This window comes from Ursus maritimus, unplaced genomic scaffold, assembly GCF_017311325.1.
Source record: "Ursus maritimus isolate PB19 unplaced genomic scaffold, ASM1731132v1 scaffold_2, whole genome shotgun sequence".
NCBI classification, from domain to species: domain Eukaryota; kingdom Metazoa; phylum Chordata; class Mammalia; order Carnivora; family Ursidae; genus Ursus; species Ursus maritimus.
Window position 1 is genome coordinate 94,322,298 of NW_024424452.1, and position 27,853 is coordinate 94,350,150.

The 27,853-nt window shown below is 43.7% G+C and overlaps 1 protein-coding gene across 1 annotated transcript; it reads right to left on the reverse strand.

Moving 5' to 3' along the window:
• Positions 1–4,458: 4,458 nt before the first annotated feature.
• On the reverse strand, positions 4,459–27,853 carry UTP25 (UTP25 small subunit processor component). The gene is made up of 12 exons (XM_008701190.2): positions 27,661–27,853; positions 26,882–26,921; positions 25,261–25,504; positions 23,325–23,495; positions 21,090–21,178; positions 19,197–19,607; positions 17,171–17,390; positions 15,335–15,537; positions 13,967–14,149; positions 13,718–13,830; positions 12,688–12,933; positions 4,459–5,701 (listed from the first exon to the last, which is right to left on the reverse strand). Exons 1-12 carry the CDS (start codon positions 27,765–27,767, stop codon positions 5,458–5,460), a joined length of 2,271 nt encoding a protein of 756 aa, XP_008699412.2. The 5' UTR covers positions 27,768–27,853; the 3' UTR covers positions 4,459–5,457.

Sequence of the window (27,853 nt, forward strand, 5' to 3'; positions counted from 1 at the left end):
CACTGGGCCGCTCTCTATCTGCTCCAGCATCTTCTGTGCAAAACACCACCCTCGAGAGCTTCAGCCATCACCTCTGTGTTCCAGGTGGCAAAAGGGAAGAACAGGAGGCAAAGGGGTGTTCCTCTCACTCTTAAAGAGCTCTCCTCATGGGCACCTGCGTGGCTCAGTTGGTTAAGCGTCTGCCTTTGGCTCAGGTCATGATCCTGTGGCGGGCTTCCCTGCTCAGCGGGGAGCCCGCTTCTCCCTCCCCCTGCTCATGCTGTCCTCATGCTCTAACAAATAAGTAAAAATCTTAAAAAAAAAAAAAAAAAAAAAAAAAAAAAAGGAGCTCTCCTCAAATGCGCAATGGTTAGTGCTCATCTCCCTGGCCACACCTGCAAGGGGGACTGGGAAATGTAGTTTCAGCTGGCCACTCTGTCACCCCAGTAAAATTCAGAGTCCTGTTACTAGGAAGCAGGAGGTGACTACAGGGCAAAGAGCAGCCTCTTCCACTTCCTCTCTTGCCCCTCTGTCAGGACAGTGGGATTCTTCCCTAGTTTTTACAAAGAGAAGGCGGCTGAAAAGGGGCAGAGGGACCCATGCAGAGTCCCAGTAGGTCAGTGGTGATGTCAGTCTCAGCACCCCGCTCAGGGCTGGCTTTGAAAAATGATGGAGAACGCAAAAAGCAGAAACCCACGCACATCTGTGGGCAAACACCAGCTGTGGGCCCAGGGCCATCTCTCTGCAGGGAGTCCCACTGGCAATAGGAGATGGGCTGCAGAGGGCAGGCAGGACGAGGGCTGCAGGACACTGGTCTACTGTCATTCCCTGGTTGGCAGCTTTGGCCCTGGCTCAGTTGGGGGAACAGATGGGCAGGAATTCAGTGCAGCTTCCAAATCAGCCAAGCGGCAAGACTGCCTTCCTTCCCTGTCAGCCACAGCTAGGTCCCACCTGGTCACAGCCAGCTGCAGAGGCCCAAGACTGAAGACCATGCTCGCATGGCCAGGAGTAGCCTGGGAATGCGTCATTCCTCGCCTGTGCGAGGGGCTGTCATGAGTACAAGCAAGTGCAGCTGCTTGTTCCAGCAGCGAGGGTGACACCTGGGGAGAGCTGCCCACCAGCAGTGAGGGCTAAGAAGCCCTGACTCCTTTGTGGAGCACAGGACCCTCACTCTTGAGAGGGCCAGCCTGGAGCTCTGTTCTTTCTCGTGTCCTCACCTCCCACAAAAATAATGGTGATGTGGCCAGAGGTAAAGGGAACCCAGGATTTACACTGAAATACATGTAAGGCGAGCAGAGGCGACTCCTTCTCACACCTGAAGAAAGCACAGTCCTCACAGAACGGAAACAGAAACAAAGCAAACTGGTTGAGGGCACAGAACCACGTGTTCAGTTTCAGAAACAGGACAGAAAATGCTGAGAATTTTATTGCAACTCTGATTAGAGCATATGGTATAGGAGGGAGAACTGTAAGTTTTTAGAAAGAAACACACTTTCCTCTGTCAGCCAAACATGGTGGGGTTCACCAGAGAGGGAGGGGACAGGCCCGGAGGAAAGGAGAGAGCTCTCCTCTCTTTCATCTTCCAAAGACTACATCAACTTCGGATTATCTGTGTACATACTCCCAACTCACTGACTTTAACTAAAAGCTGACTGAAATTTGTTTAGAATTCTATTTAGCTAGGCTTCCAGAAAAGCTTTTTTAAACGAGAAGTCTGGAGTAGAAAACTGATAATAAAGATCACTACCATAAGTCTTTACAGACAGAGAAATTGGGGAAGAGACTGGAAGGACAGGGGGTGGGAGGAGGGGCAGGCTAGCTGTGAAGGCTGCGGCCTCGGAGATGCCCCCTGAAAGGTGAAGTCGACGCATTTCCATTCCTCTCCTCCTTGGCAAGCTGCTGGCACCTCACAGCCACCCGCAGTTTCCACAATGAAGCTCTTCAGATGATTATAAAGAACTTCCAACTCCTGTTCTCTCACCCCGGGCCTTTTCTCATCTTGAGGCCCTCGACTCATCAAATCTAAACTCTGCAGCCCAGATCTGCTCATGCGGCCTTGGGAAGGCTGGGCAGAAGGCGGCCAGCAGGCTCCCACAGCACCTGCCTTCCCCCTCCACCCGCAGCAGCCTGGCTCCTTGTTCCCACGAGGGCGCAATCAGGGCCAAGAGCCTTCCTGAGCCCCCTCTGGCCCTCTGGGGTGCAAGGAGTCAGCAGGGACACACTCCCTATCCCGCCGGGGCCATCTGCACCAATTATAAGCCCTTTGGAAGCCAGTGGAGGGCTGTTTAGCTGCTGGTTCTCTATGATTAGCTAGTTCTTGTTTTTTGAATATTGCACATGGTGCAGCCAGCTGTACGAAGCATTCGTGATTCAAAGCTTTTTTTCCCCTCAAAAAAAAAAAAGTGCTAAGCTAGTTGTTATTACTATGGTGAAGGAAAACTTTTAAATCTTATTTTCGGGGTAAGTTCCTTTCCCTATCTTACAATTCCACCTCTTCTCAGGATTAAGACCATTCTTTTATCAATTTTCTATAGGTACCAGATAGGCACGTGCTTACTGCAAATGAGTCTTGCTAAGAAATACCAAGATAGGGACGCCTGGGTGGCTCAGTCGGTTAAGCGTCTGCCTTCAGCTCAGATCATGATCCCAGGGTCCTCGGATCGAGTCCCACATCAGGCTCCTTGCTCAGCAGGGAGTCTGCTTCTCCCTCTGCCTGCTGCTCCCCCTGCTTGTGCTTGCTTGCTCTGACAAATAAATAAAATCTTAAAAAAAAAAAGGAATATCAAGATAGTAATAATGCCAGCTCAGGCATTATTATTCATAGTCCAATAGACTCTCTTCTTTCCCTTATTTTGTGTATGTGAGAGACCAGATGTTAAGGCATCCTTGTAATGAAACCATTCCAGAGAATCAACTTTTTGCAATCAACTCAGGAGCCAGGGCCAACTGCTGAGGCTTACCTTCTTTTTCGGGTGCTGAGCCAGGAACAAAAGCAGTACTTTGTTCACACTTGAAATCCTCAGCGTTCTTACAGGTGAGAAGCATTTGGCTGGCTACATGCCAGCACTAAAATCACTAGGGATGCTAAATACAATGTAGATTCCTGAGGCCACATCATAGACTTGAAATCCAGGTTCACATGTGTGTAGAGATCCAGAGGAGTTAGAAATCTGAGAGTCTTGTGAACAGTGATCATGAAAGCCATGAAATCAGCTACAATGCACAGGGTAATGAACATGGAAACAGAAGAGGGGGTCCCCTTCTTCCTCCTATCTTTGAACTAGGCAAGTGAACTCATTTTTCTCATTACATACAGGCTCTATGGTAAACAAGAGCACATGTGGCCGATAACCACGGGATACTCGATGAATATAAAAAGTCATTTGTAGCATGGGTTCGGCCAGCTTGACTGTCACCTCAATTTTCAGAACTTTAGGAACCCAGCTGTATATGGAATGAATAGTTCCATGTTGAGTAAAGAGAGAAATAAAAATACCTATTTAAATATTCAGCAGGAAGGGGCGCCTGGGTAGCGCAGTCGTTAAGTGTCTGCCTTCGGCTCAGGGCGTGATCCCGGCGTTCTGGGATCGAGCCCCACATCAGGCTCCTCTGCTAGGAGCCTGCTTCTTCCTCTCCCACTCCCCCTGCTTGTGTTCCCTCTCTCTCTGGCTGTCTCTAACTCTTCAAAAAAATTAAAAAATAAAAAATAAAAAAAAAATATTCAGCAGGAAGACTACCCCAAAAATGATTTTACTTTTTTGATAAGCAATTTTAAGTGTGTCCAAGTAAAAGAACATCTGTACCAATTATGGGTCGTTCCACTGAGGATAATGGGAGCCACATGTCTCGTTACAACTACAAAGAGGGAGAAAACTAGAAGGCATCCTGTGGTGTCAGACTGGAATCAGAGGTGTGGTGTGAATTCATGGTTTCAGTACATGGATACAGAAATAAAATTTAGATGGTATGTGTGTATACATGTCCACACTGACAGTAATGCCTTATAACCCACTAAACAGAAGGTGAAACTACAAGTCCATACTGACATAAATTAATAAAGAGGAAAAGAGGAACTCCATACTGGAAAAGCCTGGCAAACACTGTACGTTTAACAAGTGGCTGGCTCAGTCACTAGAGCACGCACCTCTTGATATGGGGGTTGTGAGTTCGAGCCCCACACTGGATGTAGAGATTACTTAAAAATAAAATCTTCAAAAAAAATTAAACAAAAACAAAAGAAAAACCAGTGGTCACTGAGCATCATCAGTGATGGGGCAAGTGGACAGTGTGTGCCCCCTGAGGAGATGCAGTGAGGACACAGTGGTGCCTCAGTGTTCCCGCCAACGACGCATAAACTAAACCTAATCAAAGGGAAACATTATCTAAAATAAACAGCCTGTTACCTTCAAAAGTGTCAAAGTTAAGAAAGCTGGCAAAAAGCTGGAGCACTCTTCCAGAATAAAGAATGCTACAAAGATGTGACAATTCAAGGCAGTATGTAATTCTGAATTGTATCCTTCTGCTATAGAAGACATTATTGGGACATTTGGAAAAAGGGGTCCGAGGATTAGATGGCAATAGATATTAACTGCAATGTTCGGATTTCCTATTTGGTTACACAGAAAAAGGTCCTTATCTATAGGCAATACACACTAAATTCAGGGGTAATCTTTCCGAGTGATAAGGCCCATCAAGTCAGCAATTTATTTTCAAATGGTTCAGGTTCGGTATTTTTAATTTTTCTGGGAATATTTCAAGATAAAAATGTTTTTAAAAGTGAAACTCCCCTGTCATTTTAGCTGTTACGTGACTTACAAAATTGACTAGAGTAATAAATGAAGACAATGATATTACGATGGCTATTACAACACAAAGGTTCACAAAACTCTTGAAACAGAGCAGAGATTAATGTTATTTTAAATAATGTGATTTTAAGTATGTACTCTTCTAGCTTGAATTAAAATAGAATGTTTAAGGTTTAAAAAAAGTTTGGCTGGAGAAAAATAATAGTTTTGCAAAACCTGCGTGATCCAATATTAAGATGATATTCAGCAGCAAGAAGTATTCCAATTTCTCATAACCAGTTCTCATGCAATGACACGTACGCCTTACTTTAAGAAAGCGTCACACGGAAATAGGTAAATCTGAAAGAATTTACCAAATGCAATAAATGAGAGAATAAAATAACAATAGAAGAATTTATGGCTTACAAAGAGTTTCAAGTAAAAGTTTTTCCTTGTATCAACCTCTTGGAATTCTAACAGCTCCCTCCTGATCTCTGAAAGATGTGACCAAAATTTGGTTTACATTTAACTTTTCAGGGACACACGACCTGAAAAGAATTATCCAGTATGCTGCTGCCTGGTGCTCCTTCCTTGTAGCAGTCCTTCTCTCATACAAGTGATCAGAACTGGGTCCAAGTGGCACAGAAGAGAGCATAATGCATCCTGCCAACACCATGTCCTGTCCAACAAATTTTCATCTCTCTCCGGTGATAAAGAGGTGGACGTTCTTCTTGGACTGTAGCATCTGTGCAGCCCGTTCCACACCAACCACGGCAGCCAGCCTCTGGGCGTCATACTTGGAGTAGAGGACAGTGCAAGTCCACGTGGCTTCCTCTCCTCTGCTGGTGGCTTTCAGCATGTTACAGACTTCACTGTAGAAGTGGGGATACGTTGGCAGTTCATAGAAAATCAGGTTCCTGATCCCTTTAATGGTATACCTATTGGAAGGGGAAAGAGAGGCTATATCTACTTGAGAAAATGTATGGAAAAGCTACCTAAGAGTTGGACAGGGGCAGAAGCTCACTCTTGCTGCTCCATGCTCAAGGAGGACGATAGCGGCACACACAACCAACGGACCAAAGGTTATTTTAATTTGAGTTGGAAGGACTTATTTTGTGACAACACATGTGAATTCCTAAAGTTTGGCTTAAGATCATGATAAAATAAATTGTATCATTTCTTGAGCCTACTCTGGGTAGACCGAGGTAGACTAGGACTGAAGATCTGTTACAGAAAACTTAAAAAGCAAACACTTAACAACTTAACATGACCCTTAATATAATCAGGCAAAACAGAATGTTCTATACTGGAAAGGAGGTCAGACCCAGTATGTAAAATAAACTGCATAAACTGTAAATGCGCTCCCATCAGTCTTTTCCTGTCACTCTGCAGACATGTTAACTCCACGGCAGATGTCCCAAGTTCATCCATTTACAAAATCCTGCCTGAGGACCCATGAGGCATTATGGAAAAGCAATTAGTTTCAACAGCTTATGCACTTCTTTCCCTGCTGCAGTGCTGCACAGTGGTGGTGGGGGGTGGAGACCCTAGGGACTCGCCGTATGGTTCGGGTCGAGGTCAATTATTCCCTCTGGGGCCCCATAACAAAAGACGTTATAGTTGACAAGGCTCTGATTTTCCCTGTTAAAGCTCTCTCCTATACTGCTGATGTTAGACTCCCTCAGGAATTTGATTTCATTCACAGGGGATGAGTTTTCCTTGTCTTCTTATCCCATGGATCATCCTGACTTCTGACGAACCTCATCTTCCAAACTATAATTGCAATCCACCACTGGGTTCACCTTTAATATTATCATAAAGAAGAAATTCTAATGGCTAATGACTTGAATAAACTGTTCTATCTCACTAGTTAACAAACAAAAATAAACATACAGTTCTACTTCTGCTTAGTATACGATAAACTCAAAAGCATATTGCTTCCACACTAACAAGAAAAAGCCAGATAACCTACAAAAGCATTGCTTTTCTTGAGCCCAGACAGCTGATGTCACAAGGCAACCAAGAGAATTGATTCAAGGGTGCACCAGTTTATGTTTAATAACTGGTTCTCAGTGGGGAAGAGAGGGTGCTGATTTGAAGCGACTGCCCATTTCTGTGGTGTAAATACTCCCACCGTGGCCAATTTCAAGCTACCAATATCATGTTGCTGAGCTCAGGAGCGTGGAAGAGATGTGTAACCAGATCTCAAGAGCCAGCCTACCACTCACTGAACTCCGAAGAGTAACAAAGCCCTCTGCAGACAGGGCACACGAACGACTTCACTCGTGAAGGAGCACAGGAGGAAGAGGGCAGCTGCCAAGAAAGTGGGTAGCAGGAAAACCGCTACACTTCTAACAAATTCTTAAAGGGCAAGTGTGGGCCTACGTGACAGTTCAGAATCCCTGGGATTTGTGGACACTCCTTTAGCTCACACTCACTCATGGGTTCTTTTCCACAAGCCTCCACTGAGAGTCCTGGAGAAAGATGGGAGGCAAGGCAGAAGACCTGAGAGAGACTGGTCTGCTTTGGTGAAACCTCTCACTTCCCAGATCCATATCTATATGAAGCAAAACCCTGAATTGATGAGAGAGGGGCAAAGGTCAACTGTTGGGCGGGGGGGAGTTGTAGCGCCATCTGGGGCCGTAAAGCCCCACCCCATCCTTCCCCATCGTAAGACTCACACCCAGTAGAAAGCAACAGCAGACTGTTCCTGGGGAAAGAGCACAAAATCCACCCAGTCCAAGACCTTGCTCGGACATAAGCAGAGGTTAGCCACTACCGTGGGAGAAGCAGGAAACTCCTGCCAAGACCCCTTACAGATACAAGGTAGGGTTCGGCTGCCATGGCATGTGCTACAGGAATGCTGAGAAGGCCCCACCTCCACAGCCCAGAACGAACAGGGCCTGCCTAAAAGCAAGCTGCATCAGGAGAACCCCAACCCCACCTCAAGCCTCACATGGAGTAACGATCAAGAGCAGCCTACTGCTGGGGGAGGAGCTAGTATGGGGAGAGACCCCTCCTCTGGCACAGGGGTACAGGGCTGGTGAAAGCTGAGAAAAGATGAGGACACTAACAAAAGACCCTCTGGCACCCCAGGCCCCACTCTAAACCACTGTGTGCTAGAGGAATTGGAAGTCCGTGGAGCATGGAAGGTTAGCCACAGTAATAACAAATCCTACCTAGATTCATAACTCCTACACTTGTGGCCTGACAGAGTAAAAGGTGTGCTTGGGTGTAAGCACTACTTATCTCAGCCTCCACATTCAACAGACGATCATAAAAAAAACACGAAAACACAAGAAAAAGACATTAAAACACTGAGGTATCATTTTGGCTATCAAGTCACTGGCAACAAGTGGGATTTTGCACAAATAGGCCAGTGGAGTACAAATTATCATGTGTGTGTATTTTGGGGAGAGGGGGACAAGATATGGAGAAGTTGGTAGGGAGCAAATAAGCAGCAATGGATAATGAATTTTTCATTGTATACAGATTTTGAGCTAACAGGTTTTCTTCTCCACACTTACCCTAATGAAATAACTCGGCACCTATGCCATCAACTATGCATATGGATGTTCTTGGCATTATTGTATATAATAGCAGAAAAATTTTTTTTAAAATCTATATACCCATTAAAAGGAAACTGCACTAATTATATGTCCATACAACATAATACTATGTAGCCATTAAAAAGAATGCAATACATACCTCATAGATTACTTATTAATTAAATAGAAAAGGTACCTTAACAATGGAAAGACCTAGTAGACCCACCTTGACCAAGTGATTACATTTAGCAACACCAAATATGATATAAACCAACATTATGTGCCAAGATGCAGTGGAAAGTATACAATATCCTCTATGTAGAGTTCTTACCAAAGATATTTAATCTAAGTCAGTGATTCCCAACTTTGCTATACTCTAAATTACCTGTTTGTGTGTATGAAGTATCCATGCTTCGTCCCCACCCCCACACACAGGAATTTAATTGGCATTGGGATATGACCCGGGTATTTGGATCTTTAAAAGCTCCCCAAGGGGATTCTAATGTACAGCAAAGTTTGGGAACCACTGATCTAAAAAAAAAAAACCCAAAAAACAAAAAACAATTAGACAGCCCAGACTCTGGGACATTCTAGAGGAAACTGGATTGGACTCTTAAAAAAAAATGTCAAAGAAAAAAAAAAGCAAGAAAATTATTCTAGGTCAAGGTTTCTTAACCTCGGCACTACTGACATATTGAGCCAGATAATTCTCTGTTGTGGGGCTATCCTGTGTGCTCCAGGATATCTAGAAGCATGCTCACCTCAACCCACAAGAACCACTAGACCACTAGAATAACCCTCAGTTTTGACAACCAAAAATGTCTCCAGGAAAACTATCCCCAGCTGAGAACTATTAAGATAGACTACAGAAACATTAACCAAATGTAATGTCTGACCCTTAACTGAATCCTGCACTAGGGGATGAAACAGCTATAATGGTCAATGTAGGGACAACTAGGAAAATCTGAATACAGACTATATATATCAGATGATATTACTATAGTAATAACAAGCAATATGATAATAATATTGTGGCTAAAAGTTAGGAACTACATGCTGAAAGATTTAGGGGTTCATTGGCATGAAGCCTCCTGCAGTTTATTTACAAATGGTTCACAGGAAGGAAAAATAAGATGGACAGAGAGAAGGAAAGAAAGAGAACAGGGGTGCGTGCAAATGTGGCAAAATGCTAACAGCTGGTGAAGTCCAAGTGAAAGGAGTTACAGATGTTCAGTATCAGTCTTAAAATTTCCTTCGAAATGAAATCTTCCAACTAAAGAGCTGGGGAAGGGAGGATGTGACAGAGCTATACAGATCAACTTAAAAATGGACCCATGATATACAACTATATATGCCAAAGTGTTAACATATTAAAATTGTTTTTCAGTAAGCACTTAAAACATGTAAAAGAAAAAAATCCCAGTAAGTATAGTGTGGTCCCAATTCAGTACCTTTAAAAAAAGCCCGTGTGTGTGCACGCGCGTATGTACATGTGCACATATTTTTCACATTAAAAAGGGAAAGAAATACACTGAAACGGGTATTAATATCAGAGCAATGAAATTCCATTTTCTTTTTTTTAACCTAGATTTTCCAAGTTCTCTACAATAATTGTATAATACTCTTAGAATCAGAGTACTTATAAAACAAAACAACAAAACCAATTCCAGTAAGTGTTATATTTAAAAACCAAGAAAATCTGTCTCAATTCTTCCACAACAGAGACGAGGTATCTCCTGGTAACAGTGAACGTGGTGAAGGCTTCTTTGGAGGGGCAGTTAGTGCTGATTCTCCAGTCGTCAGCATCCCTTCCTCTACCCTCTTCCTCCCTTGGTATAGCCTTTGGGTCTTCAGTGACCCCTACAAATATGACCGAGGGGCGCCTGGGTGGCTCAGTTGGCTGAGTGTCTGACTCTAGCTTTCAGCTCAGGTCATGATCTCCAGGGTGCTGGGATCAAGCCCCCTGTCGGACTCCATGCACAGCACAGTCTGCTTGTCCCTCTCCCTCTGCTCCTCTCCTCGCTCGCACTCTCTCTCTCTCAAAAAATAAAATCTTAAAAAAAAGAAACCCAAAATACAAATATGACCAAACAGCTGGATGTCCTTAAACTAAGGACAAAGGACTTGCCAAACACCTACCTCACCCGCCAACTGTGAAAGATAAGTGAGGCACCCACAACTGACTTGAAAGGCTAGCTCCTCCACATTGTCTATAAAGATGGTCTGCTACCTTCAGAATTGGAATACTTCTGTAGGGCCGGGGGTACTCAGGAACACGCCAGCAGCCTGTCCCAACCCCATAAATCCCACCTCCAAAGTTTCTGACTTGCGCCCTGGTTGAGAACCCTCCCTGCTGTGGCAACCCAGTGACAATGCTCAGGGAAAGGGCTGTGAAGCATCCCATCCTCAGGCAGGCCATCATGACCAAAGGCCTGTCCTATCCTAATTCTACTGGTTTCATCCCCCGATGCCACAAAAAACGACTAATCTTCAGTTGAAAATGTTTTGCTAGCTCACAAATGAGCCGTGATATTTCTAACACTGCCCACTTCCACAGAGAATATAACGAATTTCAGAGCTGGATACTAAAGTTTAACATACATGTACCTTTCCCAAGGTAAAATCAAATCACAAAGGCATTTCAGATAAAAGCACCGATCGTCACCTTGGTGACCTCTCAAGCAAAAAAAATCCAAGTTGGAAACCCTGAGATAATTAGCAGTCGCCGAACACTGAAGCACATTATTTCTATTCATCTTAAACACAGAATATACCAATTAACCTGGCCCAGGGTATAAAGCAAGCGGTACATGTAGGTTTGTCTTTATAGTGATTTGGAGGCACAACAGTTCAGTACACAACAGTGGTGTAAGACAGGGGACTGTCCTGCCTACTTGAGACACCATGCCCCCTCACTGAAGAGCTGCTCTTTGAGAGCAGTCTTCATCCCAGCCTAATTCATACTTGCTATAAACAATCACACTGGGAAGTTTTCCAATCCAACCACTTCACTTAAAAGGCTTGCTTTCATGTGTCAAGCTGATAGAAAACGAAGGGCTCTTAAGACCTGCTGAGTGCAAACTCCCCCAAAATATCACTTTTCAACATGAATGAAAACAACTTACTGGAACAAAGCAAATAATGACGCCAACAAGCAGGCCTTCATTAACACTCTTCGGCCAAACAGCCCCGTGTAGGTGGCCAAGAACGGAGCCCAGGGAACACAAGTGCAGCCATCTCTCATCTCTCCACTCACAGATCACCCAGTCAGCAGAACACTCAAAGAGGTCATGTCATGGCAGCCTCCTCTGCCCTGGCAGGCTGCTGGACTCCTCCCTTCCCATCTTGGTAAACAAGAGCATGTCTGGAGAGCACATCCTAACATCAGCATAAACTAAAAGGCAAAGCAATGCCAACATGCATCATCGAATACGCGCCAAAGCCTCAAAGATTTCCGGCTACTGTGTTTGGGGTTCTCTGAGAAAACATGCCCCTCAGTAGTATATAGACTGAGAGTTAAACAGTAAAGGAAAACATCAATTCACTGAACATTATTGCACATCTGGAAGGAAAAGATAATAGGATGCAATTTCCATCTCTCTATAGACAAGGGCTTAAAAAAGGCTTTTTCATTTGGCAGCAGAGAAAGACTTGGCAAAATAATAAAATACCTGACTTCTGGAGGCACAAGTGGCTGCAAACAGTAACAGAAGGCTCAAGTTTACTAACGCTCTAATTAGAATTTTTTTCTAAAAAGCAAATCCAATTTGTTTTGTCAAATCACGTAATGGGGAAGCTAAGCAAACACTGAAATCATTAAATATTCAACTCTAAGCCCCTCACCTTCTGCCTCCCGCACACAAGGGGCCCCTCAGTCGCGGTCTCCTCGAGCGGAAGCGTGTGTGCACCTGCTCCAGGCACACCGTAACTCTGAACACGGACCGGGTGCTCAGCCTCCAGCTCCACAGACCATGAGGCCCCTGCTATCTTGTCTGTGCTTCCAGGACGGTTCCCTCTCTCCTAGCTTCACTTCGGCTGTGCCTCCCCTGGAGCGTTCAACCTAGGAACATCTTTCTTGAGGTGTACAACCACAGCTCCAGGAGGTATCCCAAGTGTGGGGGCGCTCCAGATCTACACACAGGTGACACCACACACACTCACTTGTCTCTACCTTTTCCAACAATACCCATTCTGTGGAGAGACCACTCAACCAAGAAGAGTCTATCCAGTTCCAAAACCCGCCGGCTTCTCCACAGAAAGGAGAGTAAAGAGGACCTTATCGCACCGCAAAGACTGCCATGCGCTCAGAAGCAGGCCGTGAATCGCACTGCGTTCTCACCTGCAGAGAGGACACTCCAAACCCAGTGCTACTTTACCTTTTGTAGAAATGGAAGCGCTCTGTGAGAAGTAAGAACTGCTTCTCTCCTTGAAGGAAGAAGTGTCTGGCCCTGGAGATACCAGACTTCTGGGTGTACTCGCAGATGTGGGTGAAATTCAGCTCCTCCTTCTTGAAGTAATTCCGGAGACGCACAAAGTCGAAGTAGGAAGGGACATAGATGAGTGTGTGAGACATGACGGCGTCACGATACTGAGACAAAATCTTGTTCACAAAAAAATTAAACCTGATGTGGAAAAGCAAAGGGCAAAGTCAACGATTTAGAAATTAGCTCACAATGTCACCACTAACTAGATTACCCTGGGCAAGTCACAATCTCCTTCTACCTCCCCCAAAGAGGCCAACCTGGCTTATGCCATCAAAGAGATTACGTAATTCACTGCAAAAAAAAAATAGATGTGATGTCAGTGTATCCCAGAGAATTATTCTAGATGTAGATAAGCACACCATTCATTCATTCATTCATTCATTCCATGGTCGATCAATCAACAAATAATTACTGAACACCTCCCATACGCAAAGCATCTTTTTCCTACCATGGGTCCCCCAACAAAACACAAAGAGACAGGGAAAATACAGAAAGAATTAGAAATACTGGAATCTTGGTGTTTGCGGGAGGCAAAAGGTGAAGAGCTTACAGTTGAATATTTAAAGGTTTCAGTGTTTGCTGCTGGGCATTAGTTCTTGCCCTGAAGGGCTTACAATTAAGTTGTTGACATGGAACACTTAGCAGCATTAAGTAGTGTAATGTAATTAAGAAATGCCACGATCCTGTGGAAAGAACCCGATTTACAGTACTAATGCTGCCACTAACAAACTAGGACCTCTCTAGGTTGGTTTCCTCTTCTGTCAGTGATGATTAGGTTCAATGATCTCATATCATTTGGTAAATAGTAGTAAAATCAACATGGAATCCAATTCTAAATTTGTATGCCGAAGCTAAATCCCACGAAGCTAAATCCCTCTCCGTGACCCCCAGGTGTCCAATGGGACTAGGGAGGGATAGGTACCTGGCATCAATCACGGAAGCTAGGTTTTCAGCTTCCATCCTCTGGAAGACATGCGGAAGCTGCACTAGGACATGGCTGATGGAGCCTGTCATTGGGACGTTCCTTACAGCCACCTGCCAGGAGTCAATGAGAGCATTAGGAAGCGAGCCGCCCCCACCGCTGATCAAATGCCATCCTCGCCTTATGCCTCATGACCCAAACAGTACACAATGCTTCACGGAGATCCAGAGAAACAAGGAGAGAGCGCACCTGGCCTTGAAGATTGACGCAGTACTTGCTGAACACAGAGTTGATCTGGGCATCCTGCAGGGCCCCAAAAAGCAGTGTCTGGCGATAGTACTTAGACCAATTATTGAGGCTCCACATCCTCACTCGAGAGAAGTCCACCCCGTGTGAATCCAAGGGCAGTAGGTTCATGTGGTTCATCAAATGCTTTGAGCAGAAACAGCACTACCATTAATTTTTACTGACGATATACCCGTTGGGCACTGCCAAGCATTTTACTAGTCTGTCATCTTATTACCCCCATGGAGTATGTACAGCCAAATTCCGAATCACACCAGAAAATCAAGACTCAGATGGGGGTGAATTGCCCACTTAGGTGAACACCCCCAACAGAAAGGTAAGCTAAAATTGGCTACCTCTTGGACCTTTCAAAAAGGATCAAGATGGTACCTACATTGAAAGGAACTTCTGAAATGCCACCCTAGTCACTCTATGGGTTCCTCAGTCTCAGACTTGGACAAGAAGGGAAATGACATGGAAAACAGAGCTGTTGTTCTTCAGTGACCTGGTTCCCAAAACATTAGGCTAGCCCCAGACCCACTACACATGCCTTTCCCTCAAATTACAGAACGTGACTCAACCATCAACATGGCTTTTCTAATTATATTTTCACTTTGAAATATATATTAAAGGATAACAAGTATTATAAATTTATTCCACACTTTATAAATTAAAATATCCCCTTTATTTGCCCCAACCTTCCTGGGTCCCTATAAGCCCTGGAACTGTAGAAGTGAGTTCTCAAATGCCTTAAAAAAACTAAACCTATGGTTCTGTGATAAGGATTGTTCCAAATCACAGTTGTTCAATCCTAAAATGGACAACACTGCAGAGTATGTGGGGAAGGAGGAAAAAATTACAGCACAAGATACAGTAGGAGGGTAAGGACATCCTACATTTCTCTGTAAGACAAGATCACACATTAAGAAATCTTGAGCGGTTTTCCCATTTCCACTGAAGGCCAAACAAAGGAAAATAAGCATAAACTATGGGAGGAATTATACTAGGTAAAGACATTCCTGGTCAGGAGGAACCAATCTACCAACCAGCTACACTAAAGTGGTCTATTAGGAGAGGTGACCTTAAAGGGGAAGAAATCTTTTCTGGAGATTTGAAAATATTGGTAAGAATTTTTACTTCTCTGCATGATTATTGCCAAACTGTGGGTTAGAAGAGGGGATAAAAGGCTTTTTCAAACTGGAAGATTTGAAATATTTCCATTTCCAAACTGAGTACTCATTTGGACTTAAATAACCCTTTTAAGACTTAAATTACTGAGCTGCTTCTCTAAACGTGAATGTTGTCATTCTAAATGGGAATGGCCACCATTACCAGGACATGCTCCCAGTTCTGCATCAGGTAAATGTCAGCTTGATCAATGATGAGAAGCTCGATAGAAGACAAAAAGTCAAAATCTCTCTTCTTTTCTCCTTCTGCACCAATGATGGTCCTCAAGCCCAGCGGGGAGGCAATGAGGATGTCGGAGGAGTAAAAGGGGGCATAGAGTCGGACGCTCCTCTGAAGTACTGCCACTCCTACACAAAACAGCCAAGTACACATCCGTTCATTAGTTCCCACCCAGGCATTAGCTTCCACCCGCTCACCATGCATGTTGTACCATCACATCTTTCCCCTTAGCACATGACTGTGCTCCAGTTGTTTTCTCTCCTAAAATAATCATCTCCCCCCTTGCCTCTATGGTCCTGTCTAGCTCTCATTCTCTTCCTTTTGGCTCAAACTTCTCCAGAGAGTGGTCTCTGCTTAGAAATCTCCCATTCATTCCTCAGTGCATCGCAATCTGGCCTGATTCTCAGGACTCCACTGAAAGGACTCTTGCCAAGGTCACCAATTCAAGGACACTCACAAATGCATAAAGCAATATATTGAACACATCCTCCTCAAAATGTTCTTTTCCTCACTGGTGGTTTCCATTTCTTTAACACTCACTTCTGTTTCTATCCCTGACCTGGCCCATATCTATCTTCTCAGAGCCAAACAGCTCTTCCACAAGTCCCTGATTCAGCTCTAAGTTCTACTCACACCCTATGTAAGTTTATGGGTAATAAATAGGTAAATTTATTCACTAACCACAGCTGTAAAACCACCTCCACAAAGATCTGTGTTTCTAGCCCACATCTCTTTCCTGAGCCCAAAACTGACATATCAGCAGCTTGCAGGACACCTGCACATTTAAAACTAAACATCTAATCTCGTCCCCTCGCACCTGACACTCCAGGCATGCCAAAGCCTATATAGATCTTAGGTCACGCTCAGCTTATTCACCCTGATGCCTCTGCATGTGCAGTTTCCTGTCTGAACCCTTTTCCTCTACTCTGACCACCCCTCTTTGTAACACACTAAATCCTAATCAGGTCTCAACTTTCTATAAATGGCACCTCCACCAGGACGCCTTCCCCAACTATCCTATGCCCGTTTTGAGTACAGAAATCGCTTTAAACGCTCCCAGAACATCCACTGCATCCTCTGCTCAGCACTTAGCATTCTGTACTATTTTCCCATTAGGCTGGATTTCCTTAACAGAAGGAAGCATAACTTTTATTTCTATATCCTCAGCTTCTTAGCAGTACCTGGCACACAGTAGATGCTTAATAACTGTTTTTCAAATGAGCTTATGTGACTAAAAGACATTTTCCCAAGAACTTTACTCTATCAATAATCACCCAACCAAGTATACGGGAGGTGAATGAGAGATAAGCAAAGGTGTACCAAGTTGGGTAGCAGTCGGTAAGTCGTGAGTGGAAACAATTCAGGGGGCAGGCACTCTACGTGGCCGGTAGGAGCGAAGTCCATTACTCATAGACGCTCGGTTTATTCAGCCTCCCCAGAGTGGCCCACTCAGCCTATCACTTCCAACTCCCCCTGTAGAATCAACTCCTAGCTATGGGTGTGCCGAGGCATTTCTGCTGTAAATGTGCATGTCTCTACACACCGCTTCAGAGGCACTCCACCCTGAGCCAAGTGTCCACCCCGTTAGCCAAAGAAGACTCTTGCCCCTGGCAGACAAGATCTCACAAATGCACCCCAGTCCTGGTAGGAGGACATCTCACCCCACTGAGAGAATGCCTAACTCCAGGCTTCTAGCCTCTGGCCACGCGAACCTCACACCGTAGGTCCCTCAGGGTTTGAGTTCTGACGAGAAGGAATTACCGATCCGAAAGTGGTCATCGATGTTGCCGATAAACACGGCTTCGTAATCCTCAGGCCTCTTCAGGTTGGGTGGTCTCTCCTCAGGATCTGAGCCATACTCTCCCTTAAACCTCTTTTTGTTGCTCACAATTATTTTCTTCTTGCTGTCACTCTCGAGGAGGCTGATGAAGAGCTGTACCACTCGCAGAGCAGCTTCCCGGAAGGGCACCACTATCAGCACCTGTGGAGGAAGCCACGGCAGCCTTGGTGGGACCAGGGCAAGGACCGGCAGTTGCAGGTCAGCCTGAGAACGTGGAGCTAAAGAACCCTCTGTAGAGTGGCAGGCCCTGGAAGGGCTCACATCTCGGTCACCCGCTTTACACAGGACCTGGCTCAGTACTAGAACCTGAGTACCTCTCATACCTACAGCCCCGTGTCCTATGGACTTTAATCTCATGGCCCCACGGGAGGCAACCCTCAACCAGAATGTGGACATTATCTTTCAAGATTAGGTCAATGCCTTTAACAGGTGTCCACTAGCACAAATCCAATACAGATATACAACTGGCAAAGAATGTTACTCATTTCTGTCTTCCACAGAACGTAGTATTTCTATGCATAAGCCCCAAGGGATAAAAATATGCTGAATAAATAAATGAATTAGGAAAAAAAATTTTTTAAATAAAACAAAAAATTAAAAAAAGGAATTGGGTGTAATAAGTAGAAAACAAATAAAGCCAGTAAGGAAAAGGATTAATGCATCACTACTTTTCTTGTATGTTCCCTAGTACATTTTTCAGAAATGATGAGAAAGCATTTCTGAAATAAAATCATACCTCAATGGGAAATGTAGGGCTCAGTTTTCCAAACAATTCCAAAAATGCTTAAAGTTACTGGTGAGAATGAAAACAGAATATGCTTAACAGATGATGAATTTCTACCTACCCTTCTGTAAATATGGACAATGTAAACAACCCCTGTCAGATTCCACAACTGATCAAATTCTAAATGTGCTTCATGGGTAATCGGACTCATTTTCTTCTACAACTCTAAATGGAAACAGATAAACTTACAATCCTTATATTCAAGACTCTGAGATAGTTTCCCAGAAACAGAACCAGTACAGCCGGAGAGGTGCAGTGAGTGAGCCTGGTAGAGTGCAGCACTGAGGGCCCAAGACTGAAGAAGGCCAAGTTACTGTCCCAGCTACAACACGAAGTATCTAGGCTTCAGCTTCCCCAGCTATCATACAGGGGGCTGGACCAAGAAATGTCTAAGAGGCACATCAGTACTAAACCCTAGGATCCTATGAAACTCAGTAAAACAACCTAAAAAGATGAGACTTCTTCAATATGGAGGGATACAGGCTAAGGGGGTGCGGGGAATGGACAACACAAGATGTAGCCACGTAAAACATGAATAACGTGGACACAATTAAAAAAGACATTTTCTACCAAAGCTCCAAACCCACTGGAACTTAGGCTTATAAACCCAAATAAATGTAATCATCACTTTAAGCAGTAGTAACTGTACAATGGAAAAACAGGAATTTCTGTTTTCCAAGGTTTACTTATGTGTGTGGCTCAGGAAAGAGATTCCTTGGTTCTAATCCCATCTCTGCTCCTCCTTCGCTGGGGCTCTTTAGCAAGGTCCTCTACAGATCTGGATCTCTGTCCATAGCTACAATATTTAGGGATTGGATAAAAGGCTTGCTAAAGTTCCATCCATTTCTGACAATCACAAAGAAGAGATTTGCAAGGGAGTGTCATTTATGTATGTTCAGAGTTATCTTTAAGGAGAATTATCACAGAGGTACCTCTGATTCACAAGTTTCCACTTAACTCCATGGTTAGAAACAGTCCGCTGAGCTGTCTGCTGCACTGCTCTGACCCTGCCTGGCCCATCTAAGGCGCTCACTCTTGGACCCATTCATTATTCCAGTATTTGTATCATTAAAATACCCGAGTACCTGCTAAGTGCCAGGCACCTATATGGCAGTGCCTTGCAGCCTCCTTCTGGAGGACAAAGCTCTCCTGCTGCCACTCACCTTGGGCCTTGTTAGCCCTTGGTCTCTGAAGTCATCATCGTCACCCACCCCAAGTTTCTGGCTGCGGCGTCTGCTATTGTTACCAAGCACCTGGGCATTGGCTTTGAGGACATGGTTTATTACATGTAAGCAGTACACATGGCGGATCTCCTCCCCATTCTTCAGGGCGGTCCTTTCTGGATAGAACAGGTCCCGGTAAGAATTCATAATTAAGAAGAGCTCTTTCTGGAGGGGTGTGAAGGGGCCACTTGATTTTGGGGGACCAGAGAGGAACTGGCTGTTGGTCTTGGTCCAGGTGGATTCCAGAGGCTTCTGGAGATGAAGTGACTTTAAATCAACGTCCTTTGAGGGTTTAAATGTTTCCAACTTTTGAAACTTGGATGAAAAGACAAGCTGGCCCAATACGGGCCACTAGAAAGAGACAGATCAAGATCTCAGTTAGAAATGCATTATCATACATTACGTTCACACAGTATTCTCTAATTTGCCAAGCTCCCTCTGATTTACCAGATCACCTCATTTAACCATTAGCAACAACCCTGCAAGGTGGACACTATGCTTGTCTTACAGTTTAGGAAAGCAGAGGTTCAGAGAGATTATAGGATTCAGACAAACTTGACCCAGGAGAGAATAGAGCTGAGAGCTAGAGCCCAAGGTTTCTGACTTCCAACCCGAGCTCTTCACTAGGTCAGTGTGTCCCAAACTATTCTGTGGAATATGTTCTAGGAAATCAAAATTCATTCTAGAAAAAAAAAGGGCTCCACGGTCAATAACTTTGGTAAACATCACAAAAACTAATCCCCCTCAGGGAGAGTCACAATGTATATTAGATACAAAAGGTTCTGATGAGTCCTATGACAAGAGCTCTATTCTACTGTATTTAACCTCAAGTTTTCCAAATTTACTTGGGCATGGAATAAATTTTTTTGAGCTACAGCTATTAAAATCATAAAGCATTACTTTTGTGAAATACCAGTTTGGGAATTTTTGCATTGTAACAAAATTGCTGATCTCAGGGGGAAAAAAGGATGATCTCAGCAATAAAAATAAATGAATTACTGCTTTGCCCCAAGAACTGGGGGTGGATCTCCAAGGAATTATGACTTTGGTGGTGGATAAGGGGAACCTCCACCTGATACAACAGTACAGAACTAAACACACACACAAAAGAGTAGGAGCAAAACCGAGGAAAGCTGAATAAGACAGAAGGGTGTGTCAATGTCAGTTTCCTGGCCCTGATACTGCGGCATAGTTTTGCCAAGATGCTACCACTGGGGGGAAACTGGGCAAAGGGCATAAGGGATGTCTTTGTGTTACTTCTTAAAAAATGCAGCTATAATTATTATTTTAATAAAAATTTCAATTAAAAAAGGATGACCAACTCTTAAAAAACAAAAAACACAAAGAAGCAAAAACTGCTCCACATCTGAGTAACTTAGCTGTGAATCTACCTCAGATATTTCACACAAACCAAGAGCAGCAGTAGCTACTGTTTTACTCAATACTTTCTATGTACCAGTCGGTAAACTAAATTACTTCATTCTGAGGTAAGCATTACTGGCCCCCTCTAACAGATGAGAACAGTGAATAGCAAAAAAGTAGATTAACTTGCCTGGGGTTATGTAACAGCGCCTCTCAGATGCTGGTCTAAGCCCTGGTGTACCTGTCTCCAAAGCCATTCTTCCCTGGCTCCCACACTCCAGCTTCCCAGAGCCTTTTCTAGCTACGCCTGTGCCCCACTAGGCTCTTCTGGCCTTCCTATGCTACGCTCCGTTATCAGCTCCCCCGCCGCTGGGGTATATCATACACTCGAGGAGACTGCCAAAACCCAAGACCACTGCTTTACTTGGAGCTTCCTTTCCTTTGTAACGGGGATGACCAAGCAATACTTACTTTTAGCTGGTGAGTAGTTTTGGGATTTGTGGCAACAGCCTGAATTTCTTTTTCTTTCAGTTCTTTGCTCACATGTTGTAGAAATGGATCTAATTCAGAAATCAAGAATGCCAGATCACTTAGGAGGAAACAACAGATATTTTTTGGTCATCCCTCTAAATGACACACTCCTTTTCACAATATTAACTCATCCTTTCTCCCATCTACTTTCCGCGTCCTCTCTCCCAGCTCGAAAGTTTCTAACAGGTTCCTTTTCCTAAAGCATTTCTCTTATCACATTACTTCTCAGCTCAAAACCCTTGAAGAAACTTCTCAGTTTGAAATTTGGGGTACGCTAGGGTGTACACGTCCAGTCTACCTCTCCAACGTAATTTTTTAATTATATGGCCCTCAAATTCTTCTGCTTCTGTGGGTTTCCTTCCTTCAATTAAAAATTCTACCCTTCCCTTCACCTCGTTTTTGTATGTCCAAATACTATCAATTTAATGTTATCTCCTGACTCACAATAAATATTTCCCTGGAGCTACTCTGCCAGGCACAGTGCTGGCTCTACTAAGAGGCCATCCTTGGGGCCCTCCACAGTCCCCCACCCACCCACCGCAACAGTGTAAGACCCCTGAGAGCAGGTTCCATGCCTGATTTCTCTTGTAGTGCAGGACACATAGAAATGCTCAATACTCAACTGGGGTGAACAAATGATCCAAATGGTAGTACCTACACTCAGGGTTATCTTCAGTCCTCCGAGCTGGCCACCCAACCCTCCCTTCCAGTCCCGCTCATTAAGAAGCAGTTAAAGTTAAATGACCCATGCAAGGATCCAAATGGTAACACTTCAATGCAGTGCACTTTATACTAACACCTGAGAGTGAACAATAGGACATAAGAATTCTAGGTGCTGACATACCTGTATAGGCAAAACCAGCAGAGAAATTTTAGGATAATCAAGCTCCCTAATGTCTCTTCCAAGGTTTTTATTTTTTTATTTATTTATTTTTTAGAGAGGGAGGGAGAGAGGGAGAGTGAGCGAGCAAGCATGAGGGGTATGGCGGGGCAGAGGAAGAGGGAGAGAATCTTAAGCAGGCTCCATGCACAGGAGCACAGCCTGACACGGGGCTTGATCTCACAACCCTGAGATCATGACCTGAGCAGAAATCAAGAGTCAGATACTTAACCCTGAGCCACCCAAGCACCCCTCCTCCAAGGTTATTAAAGTTTTGATGGTTTGCAATGGGGTGGTGCCCAAATCCTACCTGCTACTTCTCCTTCTCCAGCACAATAACCAAAAGAACCAACTGAGCCAAATAAGGATTAAAATTTCAGCTTCATTAACGGTAGAGCTGGGTTGAAGAAGGGCAACGGGGAGAAAAAAAAAAAAAGGGGGGGGGCGCCTGGGTGGCACAGCAGTTAAGCGTCTGCCTTCGGCTCAGGGCGTGATCCTGGCGTTGTGGGATCGAGCCCCACATCAGGCTCCTCCACTATGAGCCTGCTTCTTCCTCTCCCACTCCCCCTGCTTGTGTTCCCTCTCTCACTGGCTGTCTATCTCTGTCAAATAGATAAATAAAATCTTTAAAAAAAAAAAAAAAAGAAGGGTAACGGGCCAAAAATGGTAGTCAGAATACAGAATGAGCCCAACCTGACTTGGCCTCCAGGCACAGGCTGAGAAAGTGGACCTGAGAGAGGGAGCAGAGACCTGCCTACGCCTACAAGTCACTGCCCCTAGGACAGAGGCATGACCAAGAGGCAGAGAGAGACTAGAGAGACAGAACAGAGCTTTTTGGCTTCAAGGGTGCTCCCTGGTAATGAGGACCAAGGAGATTAGTCAGTCCTGAGTCTTACAAATCTGGAAAAATTCCTGCTCCAATAACAAAGAGCAAGTGAAGGATAGAAAGAAAAGCACAAAGTATTTTTCTCCTTTCTCTTCCTTTGCTGCTTGGAGAAAAAACCAGTAGTCTTCCCCTGACCCCAACTGTGAAAATATGAAGTCTGGGGAACTGGCCTTCCGTACTATCACTCTTCGGCCGTTTGTCCTACTAAATAGCCTCCTGACTCCCAGCATAGCCTAATCCCTGAAAAACCACAAAATACCTTTGAGAAGTATGTCTTCCCAGCTCTAGATATAGCTGCTAAACTGTTTCGATTGCTGTTCATTCCAGGAATAGGAGATTTAACACGTATTAGCACACAAACCCCCACACCAAGCATCTGGTGAATTCCAACACCACACACTGCTCTGACCTTGTGATACTTTCAGAGAACATGTGCCTCCACTGTCCTCTTCAAGAAAATTGGTTTCCAGGCTGAAGAGTGACTCGTGTTTTGCATCTGTAAACTCCTCGAGGGATTCCTGTGATGTGCTAACTGGCCCATCCCCACCTTTTCCTTCAGGGTCAGCAGGTAAAACCGTACCTGTGATTTGGAGAAACATTTTGTAAAATTATTTATGCATAAATGTAATTACACTTCTGTGGACAAGTAGAATTTAATTCCTTAGCCTAAACCAACACTGATGTTCATTGCTATTATTTATTTTTAAGCAAATTCAGGTGGAAGACTTAAGTTTCAACATTAAGCCTGATGGCTGACCCAGTTCCACTTCTACAAACTTATTTTAAGATGATAACTAGACAAAGTACACTAAGAGGTACATGTAAAGATGTTCAAAGCAGCACTGATTATGACAAGAAATAACTGGAAAAATTGATTTCATCCTTTTCTATCAATGGATTACTAACTAAATTACCACATATCATTTACAATGAAATACCGTATAATTAAGAAGATGAATCCATGATTACTCACATGGAAAAGATCTGTGGTATACTACCAAAAAAAGTAAGTTACAGAAGTGTATGAGATCATTATGCACACACACATACATAAATATATGTACATACTTGTACTCACACACGTATCCATAAAAAGGTAATGGGGAGTTATACGAAATGTTAAAGATGTTCATCGCAAGGTGGTGGAGATACAGGTTAACTATACTACCCTATTAAATCGTTATAGTAAGTGTATATCACTTTTATAATTAAAGAAAAAAACCCAAACTTTTCATTTCTAAAAATCCAAAACAGAAGATAAAAATAAAAAACAAAAAAAACCCCTAAGTCTGAGGCAATGAACTCTTAGACCAGTAAAACTGATGAATTAAAATACTAAGAATGATGTATGACACCTTAAAGTATAGGGAAAAAACACAGCTGCAAGGAAAACAGGCATTACAATAGTGAGTCATAAAAAGTTACTTAGACACACTGAAAATGAAATATGACTCCAGCAATACAAAGTCACAAATTACTAATATATGAACAACATGGATTAGTCATAAAAAACAGGAGCCAAAGAAGCCAGATGCAAAAGGGTACATACTGTATGCTTACATTTATATTAATTTCTAGAATAGGCAAAACTCATCTTTAGTGAAAGAAAGCAGGTCAGTGGTTGCCTCATGCCAGAGGGGGGAAACTCACTATAAAAGGACAAAAAGACACCTTCTGGAAGTATTGGAAATGTTCTGAATTTTTATTTTGGTGATAGTAACAAAGACGTATGTGTCAAACTCATTGAACTGTATACTTAAAACGGGTAGACTTTATTGCCTGTAAATCATACCTCCATAATGTTAGTTTCAAAGTTAAAAGAAAAAAGTCACCTAGAAGTCCGAGTGAGATATAATTCCTTCAAGCTTTCAATCTTAGAGGTTCCCTGAAGCCCTCCCTCATTTACTCTGACAGCGTGCAATCACTTAGCATCTCTTCAACGCCTTATAACTAGCTATTCCGTACAAATCTGCTGCTTTAAAATTTTTGTATATTTTGTCTGTATTCCATTAAACCTGGGTTTCTCTAAGGAAAGGACGATGATCTCTTTAATTAAGACTGTATAACGCAAAAACAGCATTATGTTCCCTTTCCTCTGAATCAAGGGATCTTTACCTAGGATTGATGAAGTCCTGGAAATCATAAGCAAAAATATTACTTCTGCATTTTTCTGGCCATAGGGTCCTGTGTTTTCATCAGATTCTCAAGGATATCATTGAACCAGCAAGGTTAAGAGCTCTGCTTTGGATCCATGTGCTTCCATCCAACTCACACAGTATAGGGCACCGTGCCCATGGGGCAGTCTGCCCTGACAAAGGTGATGAGCCCACACCAAAGACACTTACTCTCCTGCACTTTGGTAGACTCTCCTGTTGTCTCTTTTTCCACACTGACGTCACTATTGCTATCTTCACCGTTCATTTCCGCTTCATGTACAGCACTGTCTTCTTCCTCTTCCTCTTCCTCCTCCTCCTCCTCATCTTCTTCTGAAGCATTCTTTAATGTGGCAAGTAGCTTGTGGTACCCAGAAAATTGTTCTGGTTCACTCTCTGCTTCACTTTCAGAACTTGAAGTATCTGAACTCTCTGACTAAAAGGAAAATGGGAAATTTTATTTCTTTTTAAAGATTTTATTTATTTATTTGAGAGAGAGAGAGAAAGAGAGAGCATGAGTGGGAGGAGTGGTAGAGGGAGAGGGAGAAGCAGACTCCCCACTGAGCAGGGAGCCCTACATGGGGCTTGATTCCAGGACCTGAATTCCAGATCCTGACCTGAGCCGAAGACAGATGCTAAACCGACTGAGCCACCAGGCGCCCTGGAAAATTTTAAAACAGAAACATACTATTCTTGTTTCTACCTTATGATTTTCATTAGGCCAAAAATATAACTGGTTCATGGGGCACATGGGTGGCTCAGTCGTTAAGCGTCTGCCTTCGGCTCAGGGCGTGATCCCAGGGTCCTGGGATCAAGCCCAGCATCGGGCTCCCTGCTCCGCTGGGAGCCTGCTTCTTCCTCTCCCACTCCCCCAGCTTGTGTTCCCTCTCTCACTGGCTGTCTCTCTCTCTGTAAATAAATAAATAAATAAATAAAATCTTTTAAAAAAACAAAAATATAACTGGTTCAGACTTTCATAAATAAAAATTAGCTTTTCTGTAAATATGCAGTCTTATCTATTCAATGATGCCCAGCAACAAAGTTATTTTAAAAAACTAGTCTAATAGGGATGCTTGAGTGGCTCAGTCAGTTAAGTGTCTGACTCTTGATTTTGACTCAGGTCATGATCTCAGGGTTGTGGGATCCAGCCCCAGGTTGGGCTCTGTGCTGGGTGTGAAGCCTGCTTAAAATTCTCTCTCCCCCTCCCCACCCCACACGTGCATGTACACTCTCTCTCTCTCTCAAGAAAACAAACAAACAAAAAAGCTAGTTTAGCTATGATTCTAGAATCTTTTCATCTTCTTTGAACTGCTAATGTTCTATATGGGAAGAAAATGGACCAAAAATAGACCTTTAGGTTATAAGGAGATCTAATCTATTGTCAGATATTTGGCATGCTGAAAGAAGCAGCAGGAAAATTACAATACAACAAAAGAATGTAGGGTTTATTTTAGTTTGTTGTAATGAGTTAGGAATTTGTTCAGTGTGCACTGTTTGTGGCTCCTTTTATGTTAAGTAAACAAGATACTCCTTAGGATTTACCAAGAGCCCTCTGGTAAGCCTCCTTGACAGGTTCTAATAGGCTAATCTCTCAGGAAAGTTTCAAACTCTGGTTACTATATTAGTTATCACAATGGCATTATAACACACATCTGCATTCAACACTAAGCAATACTACTAAAATAACAGCTTAGAATCTAAAATCGAAAGGAGTGGGAATGTAGCCAGGCTTTATTATCATTATATATAGTCTTAAAATCAACAACCAAGAACCAATTATTATTAAAAAAAAAAAAAAGATATAAAGCATTACCAGTTGATAAATCTGTGGTTTTGCCTCCTTTCCAGAAACCCTGAGAAGAAACAGGTAATGTTAAACTCTAACTACCAGCATGGAGCAGTTAGTAAAAAGTCTAATGATAACTTTACATGAAAAACGCAGAGTATACCACTATAAATACATTATAGCTATAGTCATGTAAAAGCCACATATGCACTGGGACAGGGATTTTAAGAATATAACAAACCGATAATAACTGATGAATGGCAAGTTTAACGAGGTCACTTGACAAACAGAGTTAACTGGCTCTCCTCGGAAAGAAGTATCAATTTAACCAATAAAAGACCTTTTCTAGCACATTTCTTCATTATAATGCCCCAAAGTGGAGTGGCAGGTGAGCACGACGACCATAACTGAGAGTCTGGACACTTAGAGAGGAACTCACAGTTACCGATACACCGGTTTCCTCATTGTAACTGGATAGAACAGCGATGTTTAGGGGGCCCAGACAATTCTTTAAAAACACACAAAAAAACCAAAAACAATCTTAGAAAACCTCTAACGGTACAAAACCCAGCACCCCACCCCCACAGGAGGCGTGCGGTCTAGCTTTTTAAAGCTAAGGGCTCAACAAAAGCAGAGGACCCACGAAGAACCCCATCACCGGCGGGATGCCACCGGCACCCTCCCAAGCCGAGCGCGCTGGGAAAGCGCGGGAAGAATGGGGAGCAGTCCTGTCCAGATCCCCAGGGAGACCGGCGGGCCCAACTCGGGAAAAACCACGGGCACCGCTGGTCCCGGCCCCTCCATACTTGTCATAGAAGGGATGCTCCTCGCCGAAATCCCGAAGATGCTTCTTTTGCTTCTTAGTCAGGGTGGTGAGCAGCTGGCTCTGGCTCCGGCTCCCGCGTTTGCCCATAGCAAAAACGTCACTGCCGTCCACCTTCAAAACACGCGTTTCCCACCAGGAAGTTGTCTCGTTAACTCACACACGCGGGATCGGAA

What these genes read in the sequence shown, in the direction of transcription:
- UTP25 (XM_008701190.2), bottom strand. Translation starts at nt 27,767, where the DNA reads ATGGGCAAACGCGGGAGCCGGAGCCAGAGCCAGCTGCTCACCACCCTG. An exon ending in GAGCATCCCTTCTATGACAA is followed by an intron (nt 26,922 to 27,660) that starts GTATGGAGGGGC and finishes GTTTCTTCTCAG; the next exon opens with GGTTTCTGGAAAGGAGGCAA. An exon ending in GTCTACCAAAGTGCAGGAGA is followed by an intron (nt 23,496 to 25,260) that starts GTAAGTGTCTTT and finishes TCCAAATCACAG; the next exon opens with GTACGGTTTTACCTGCTGAC.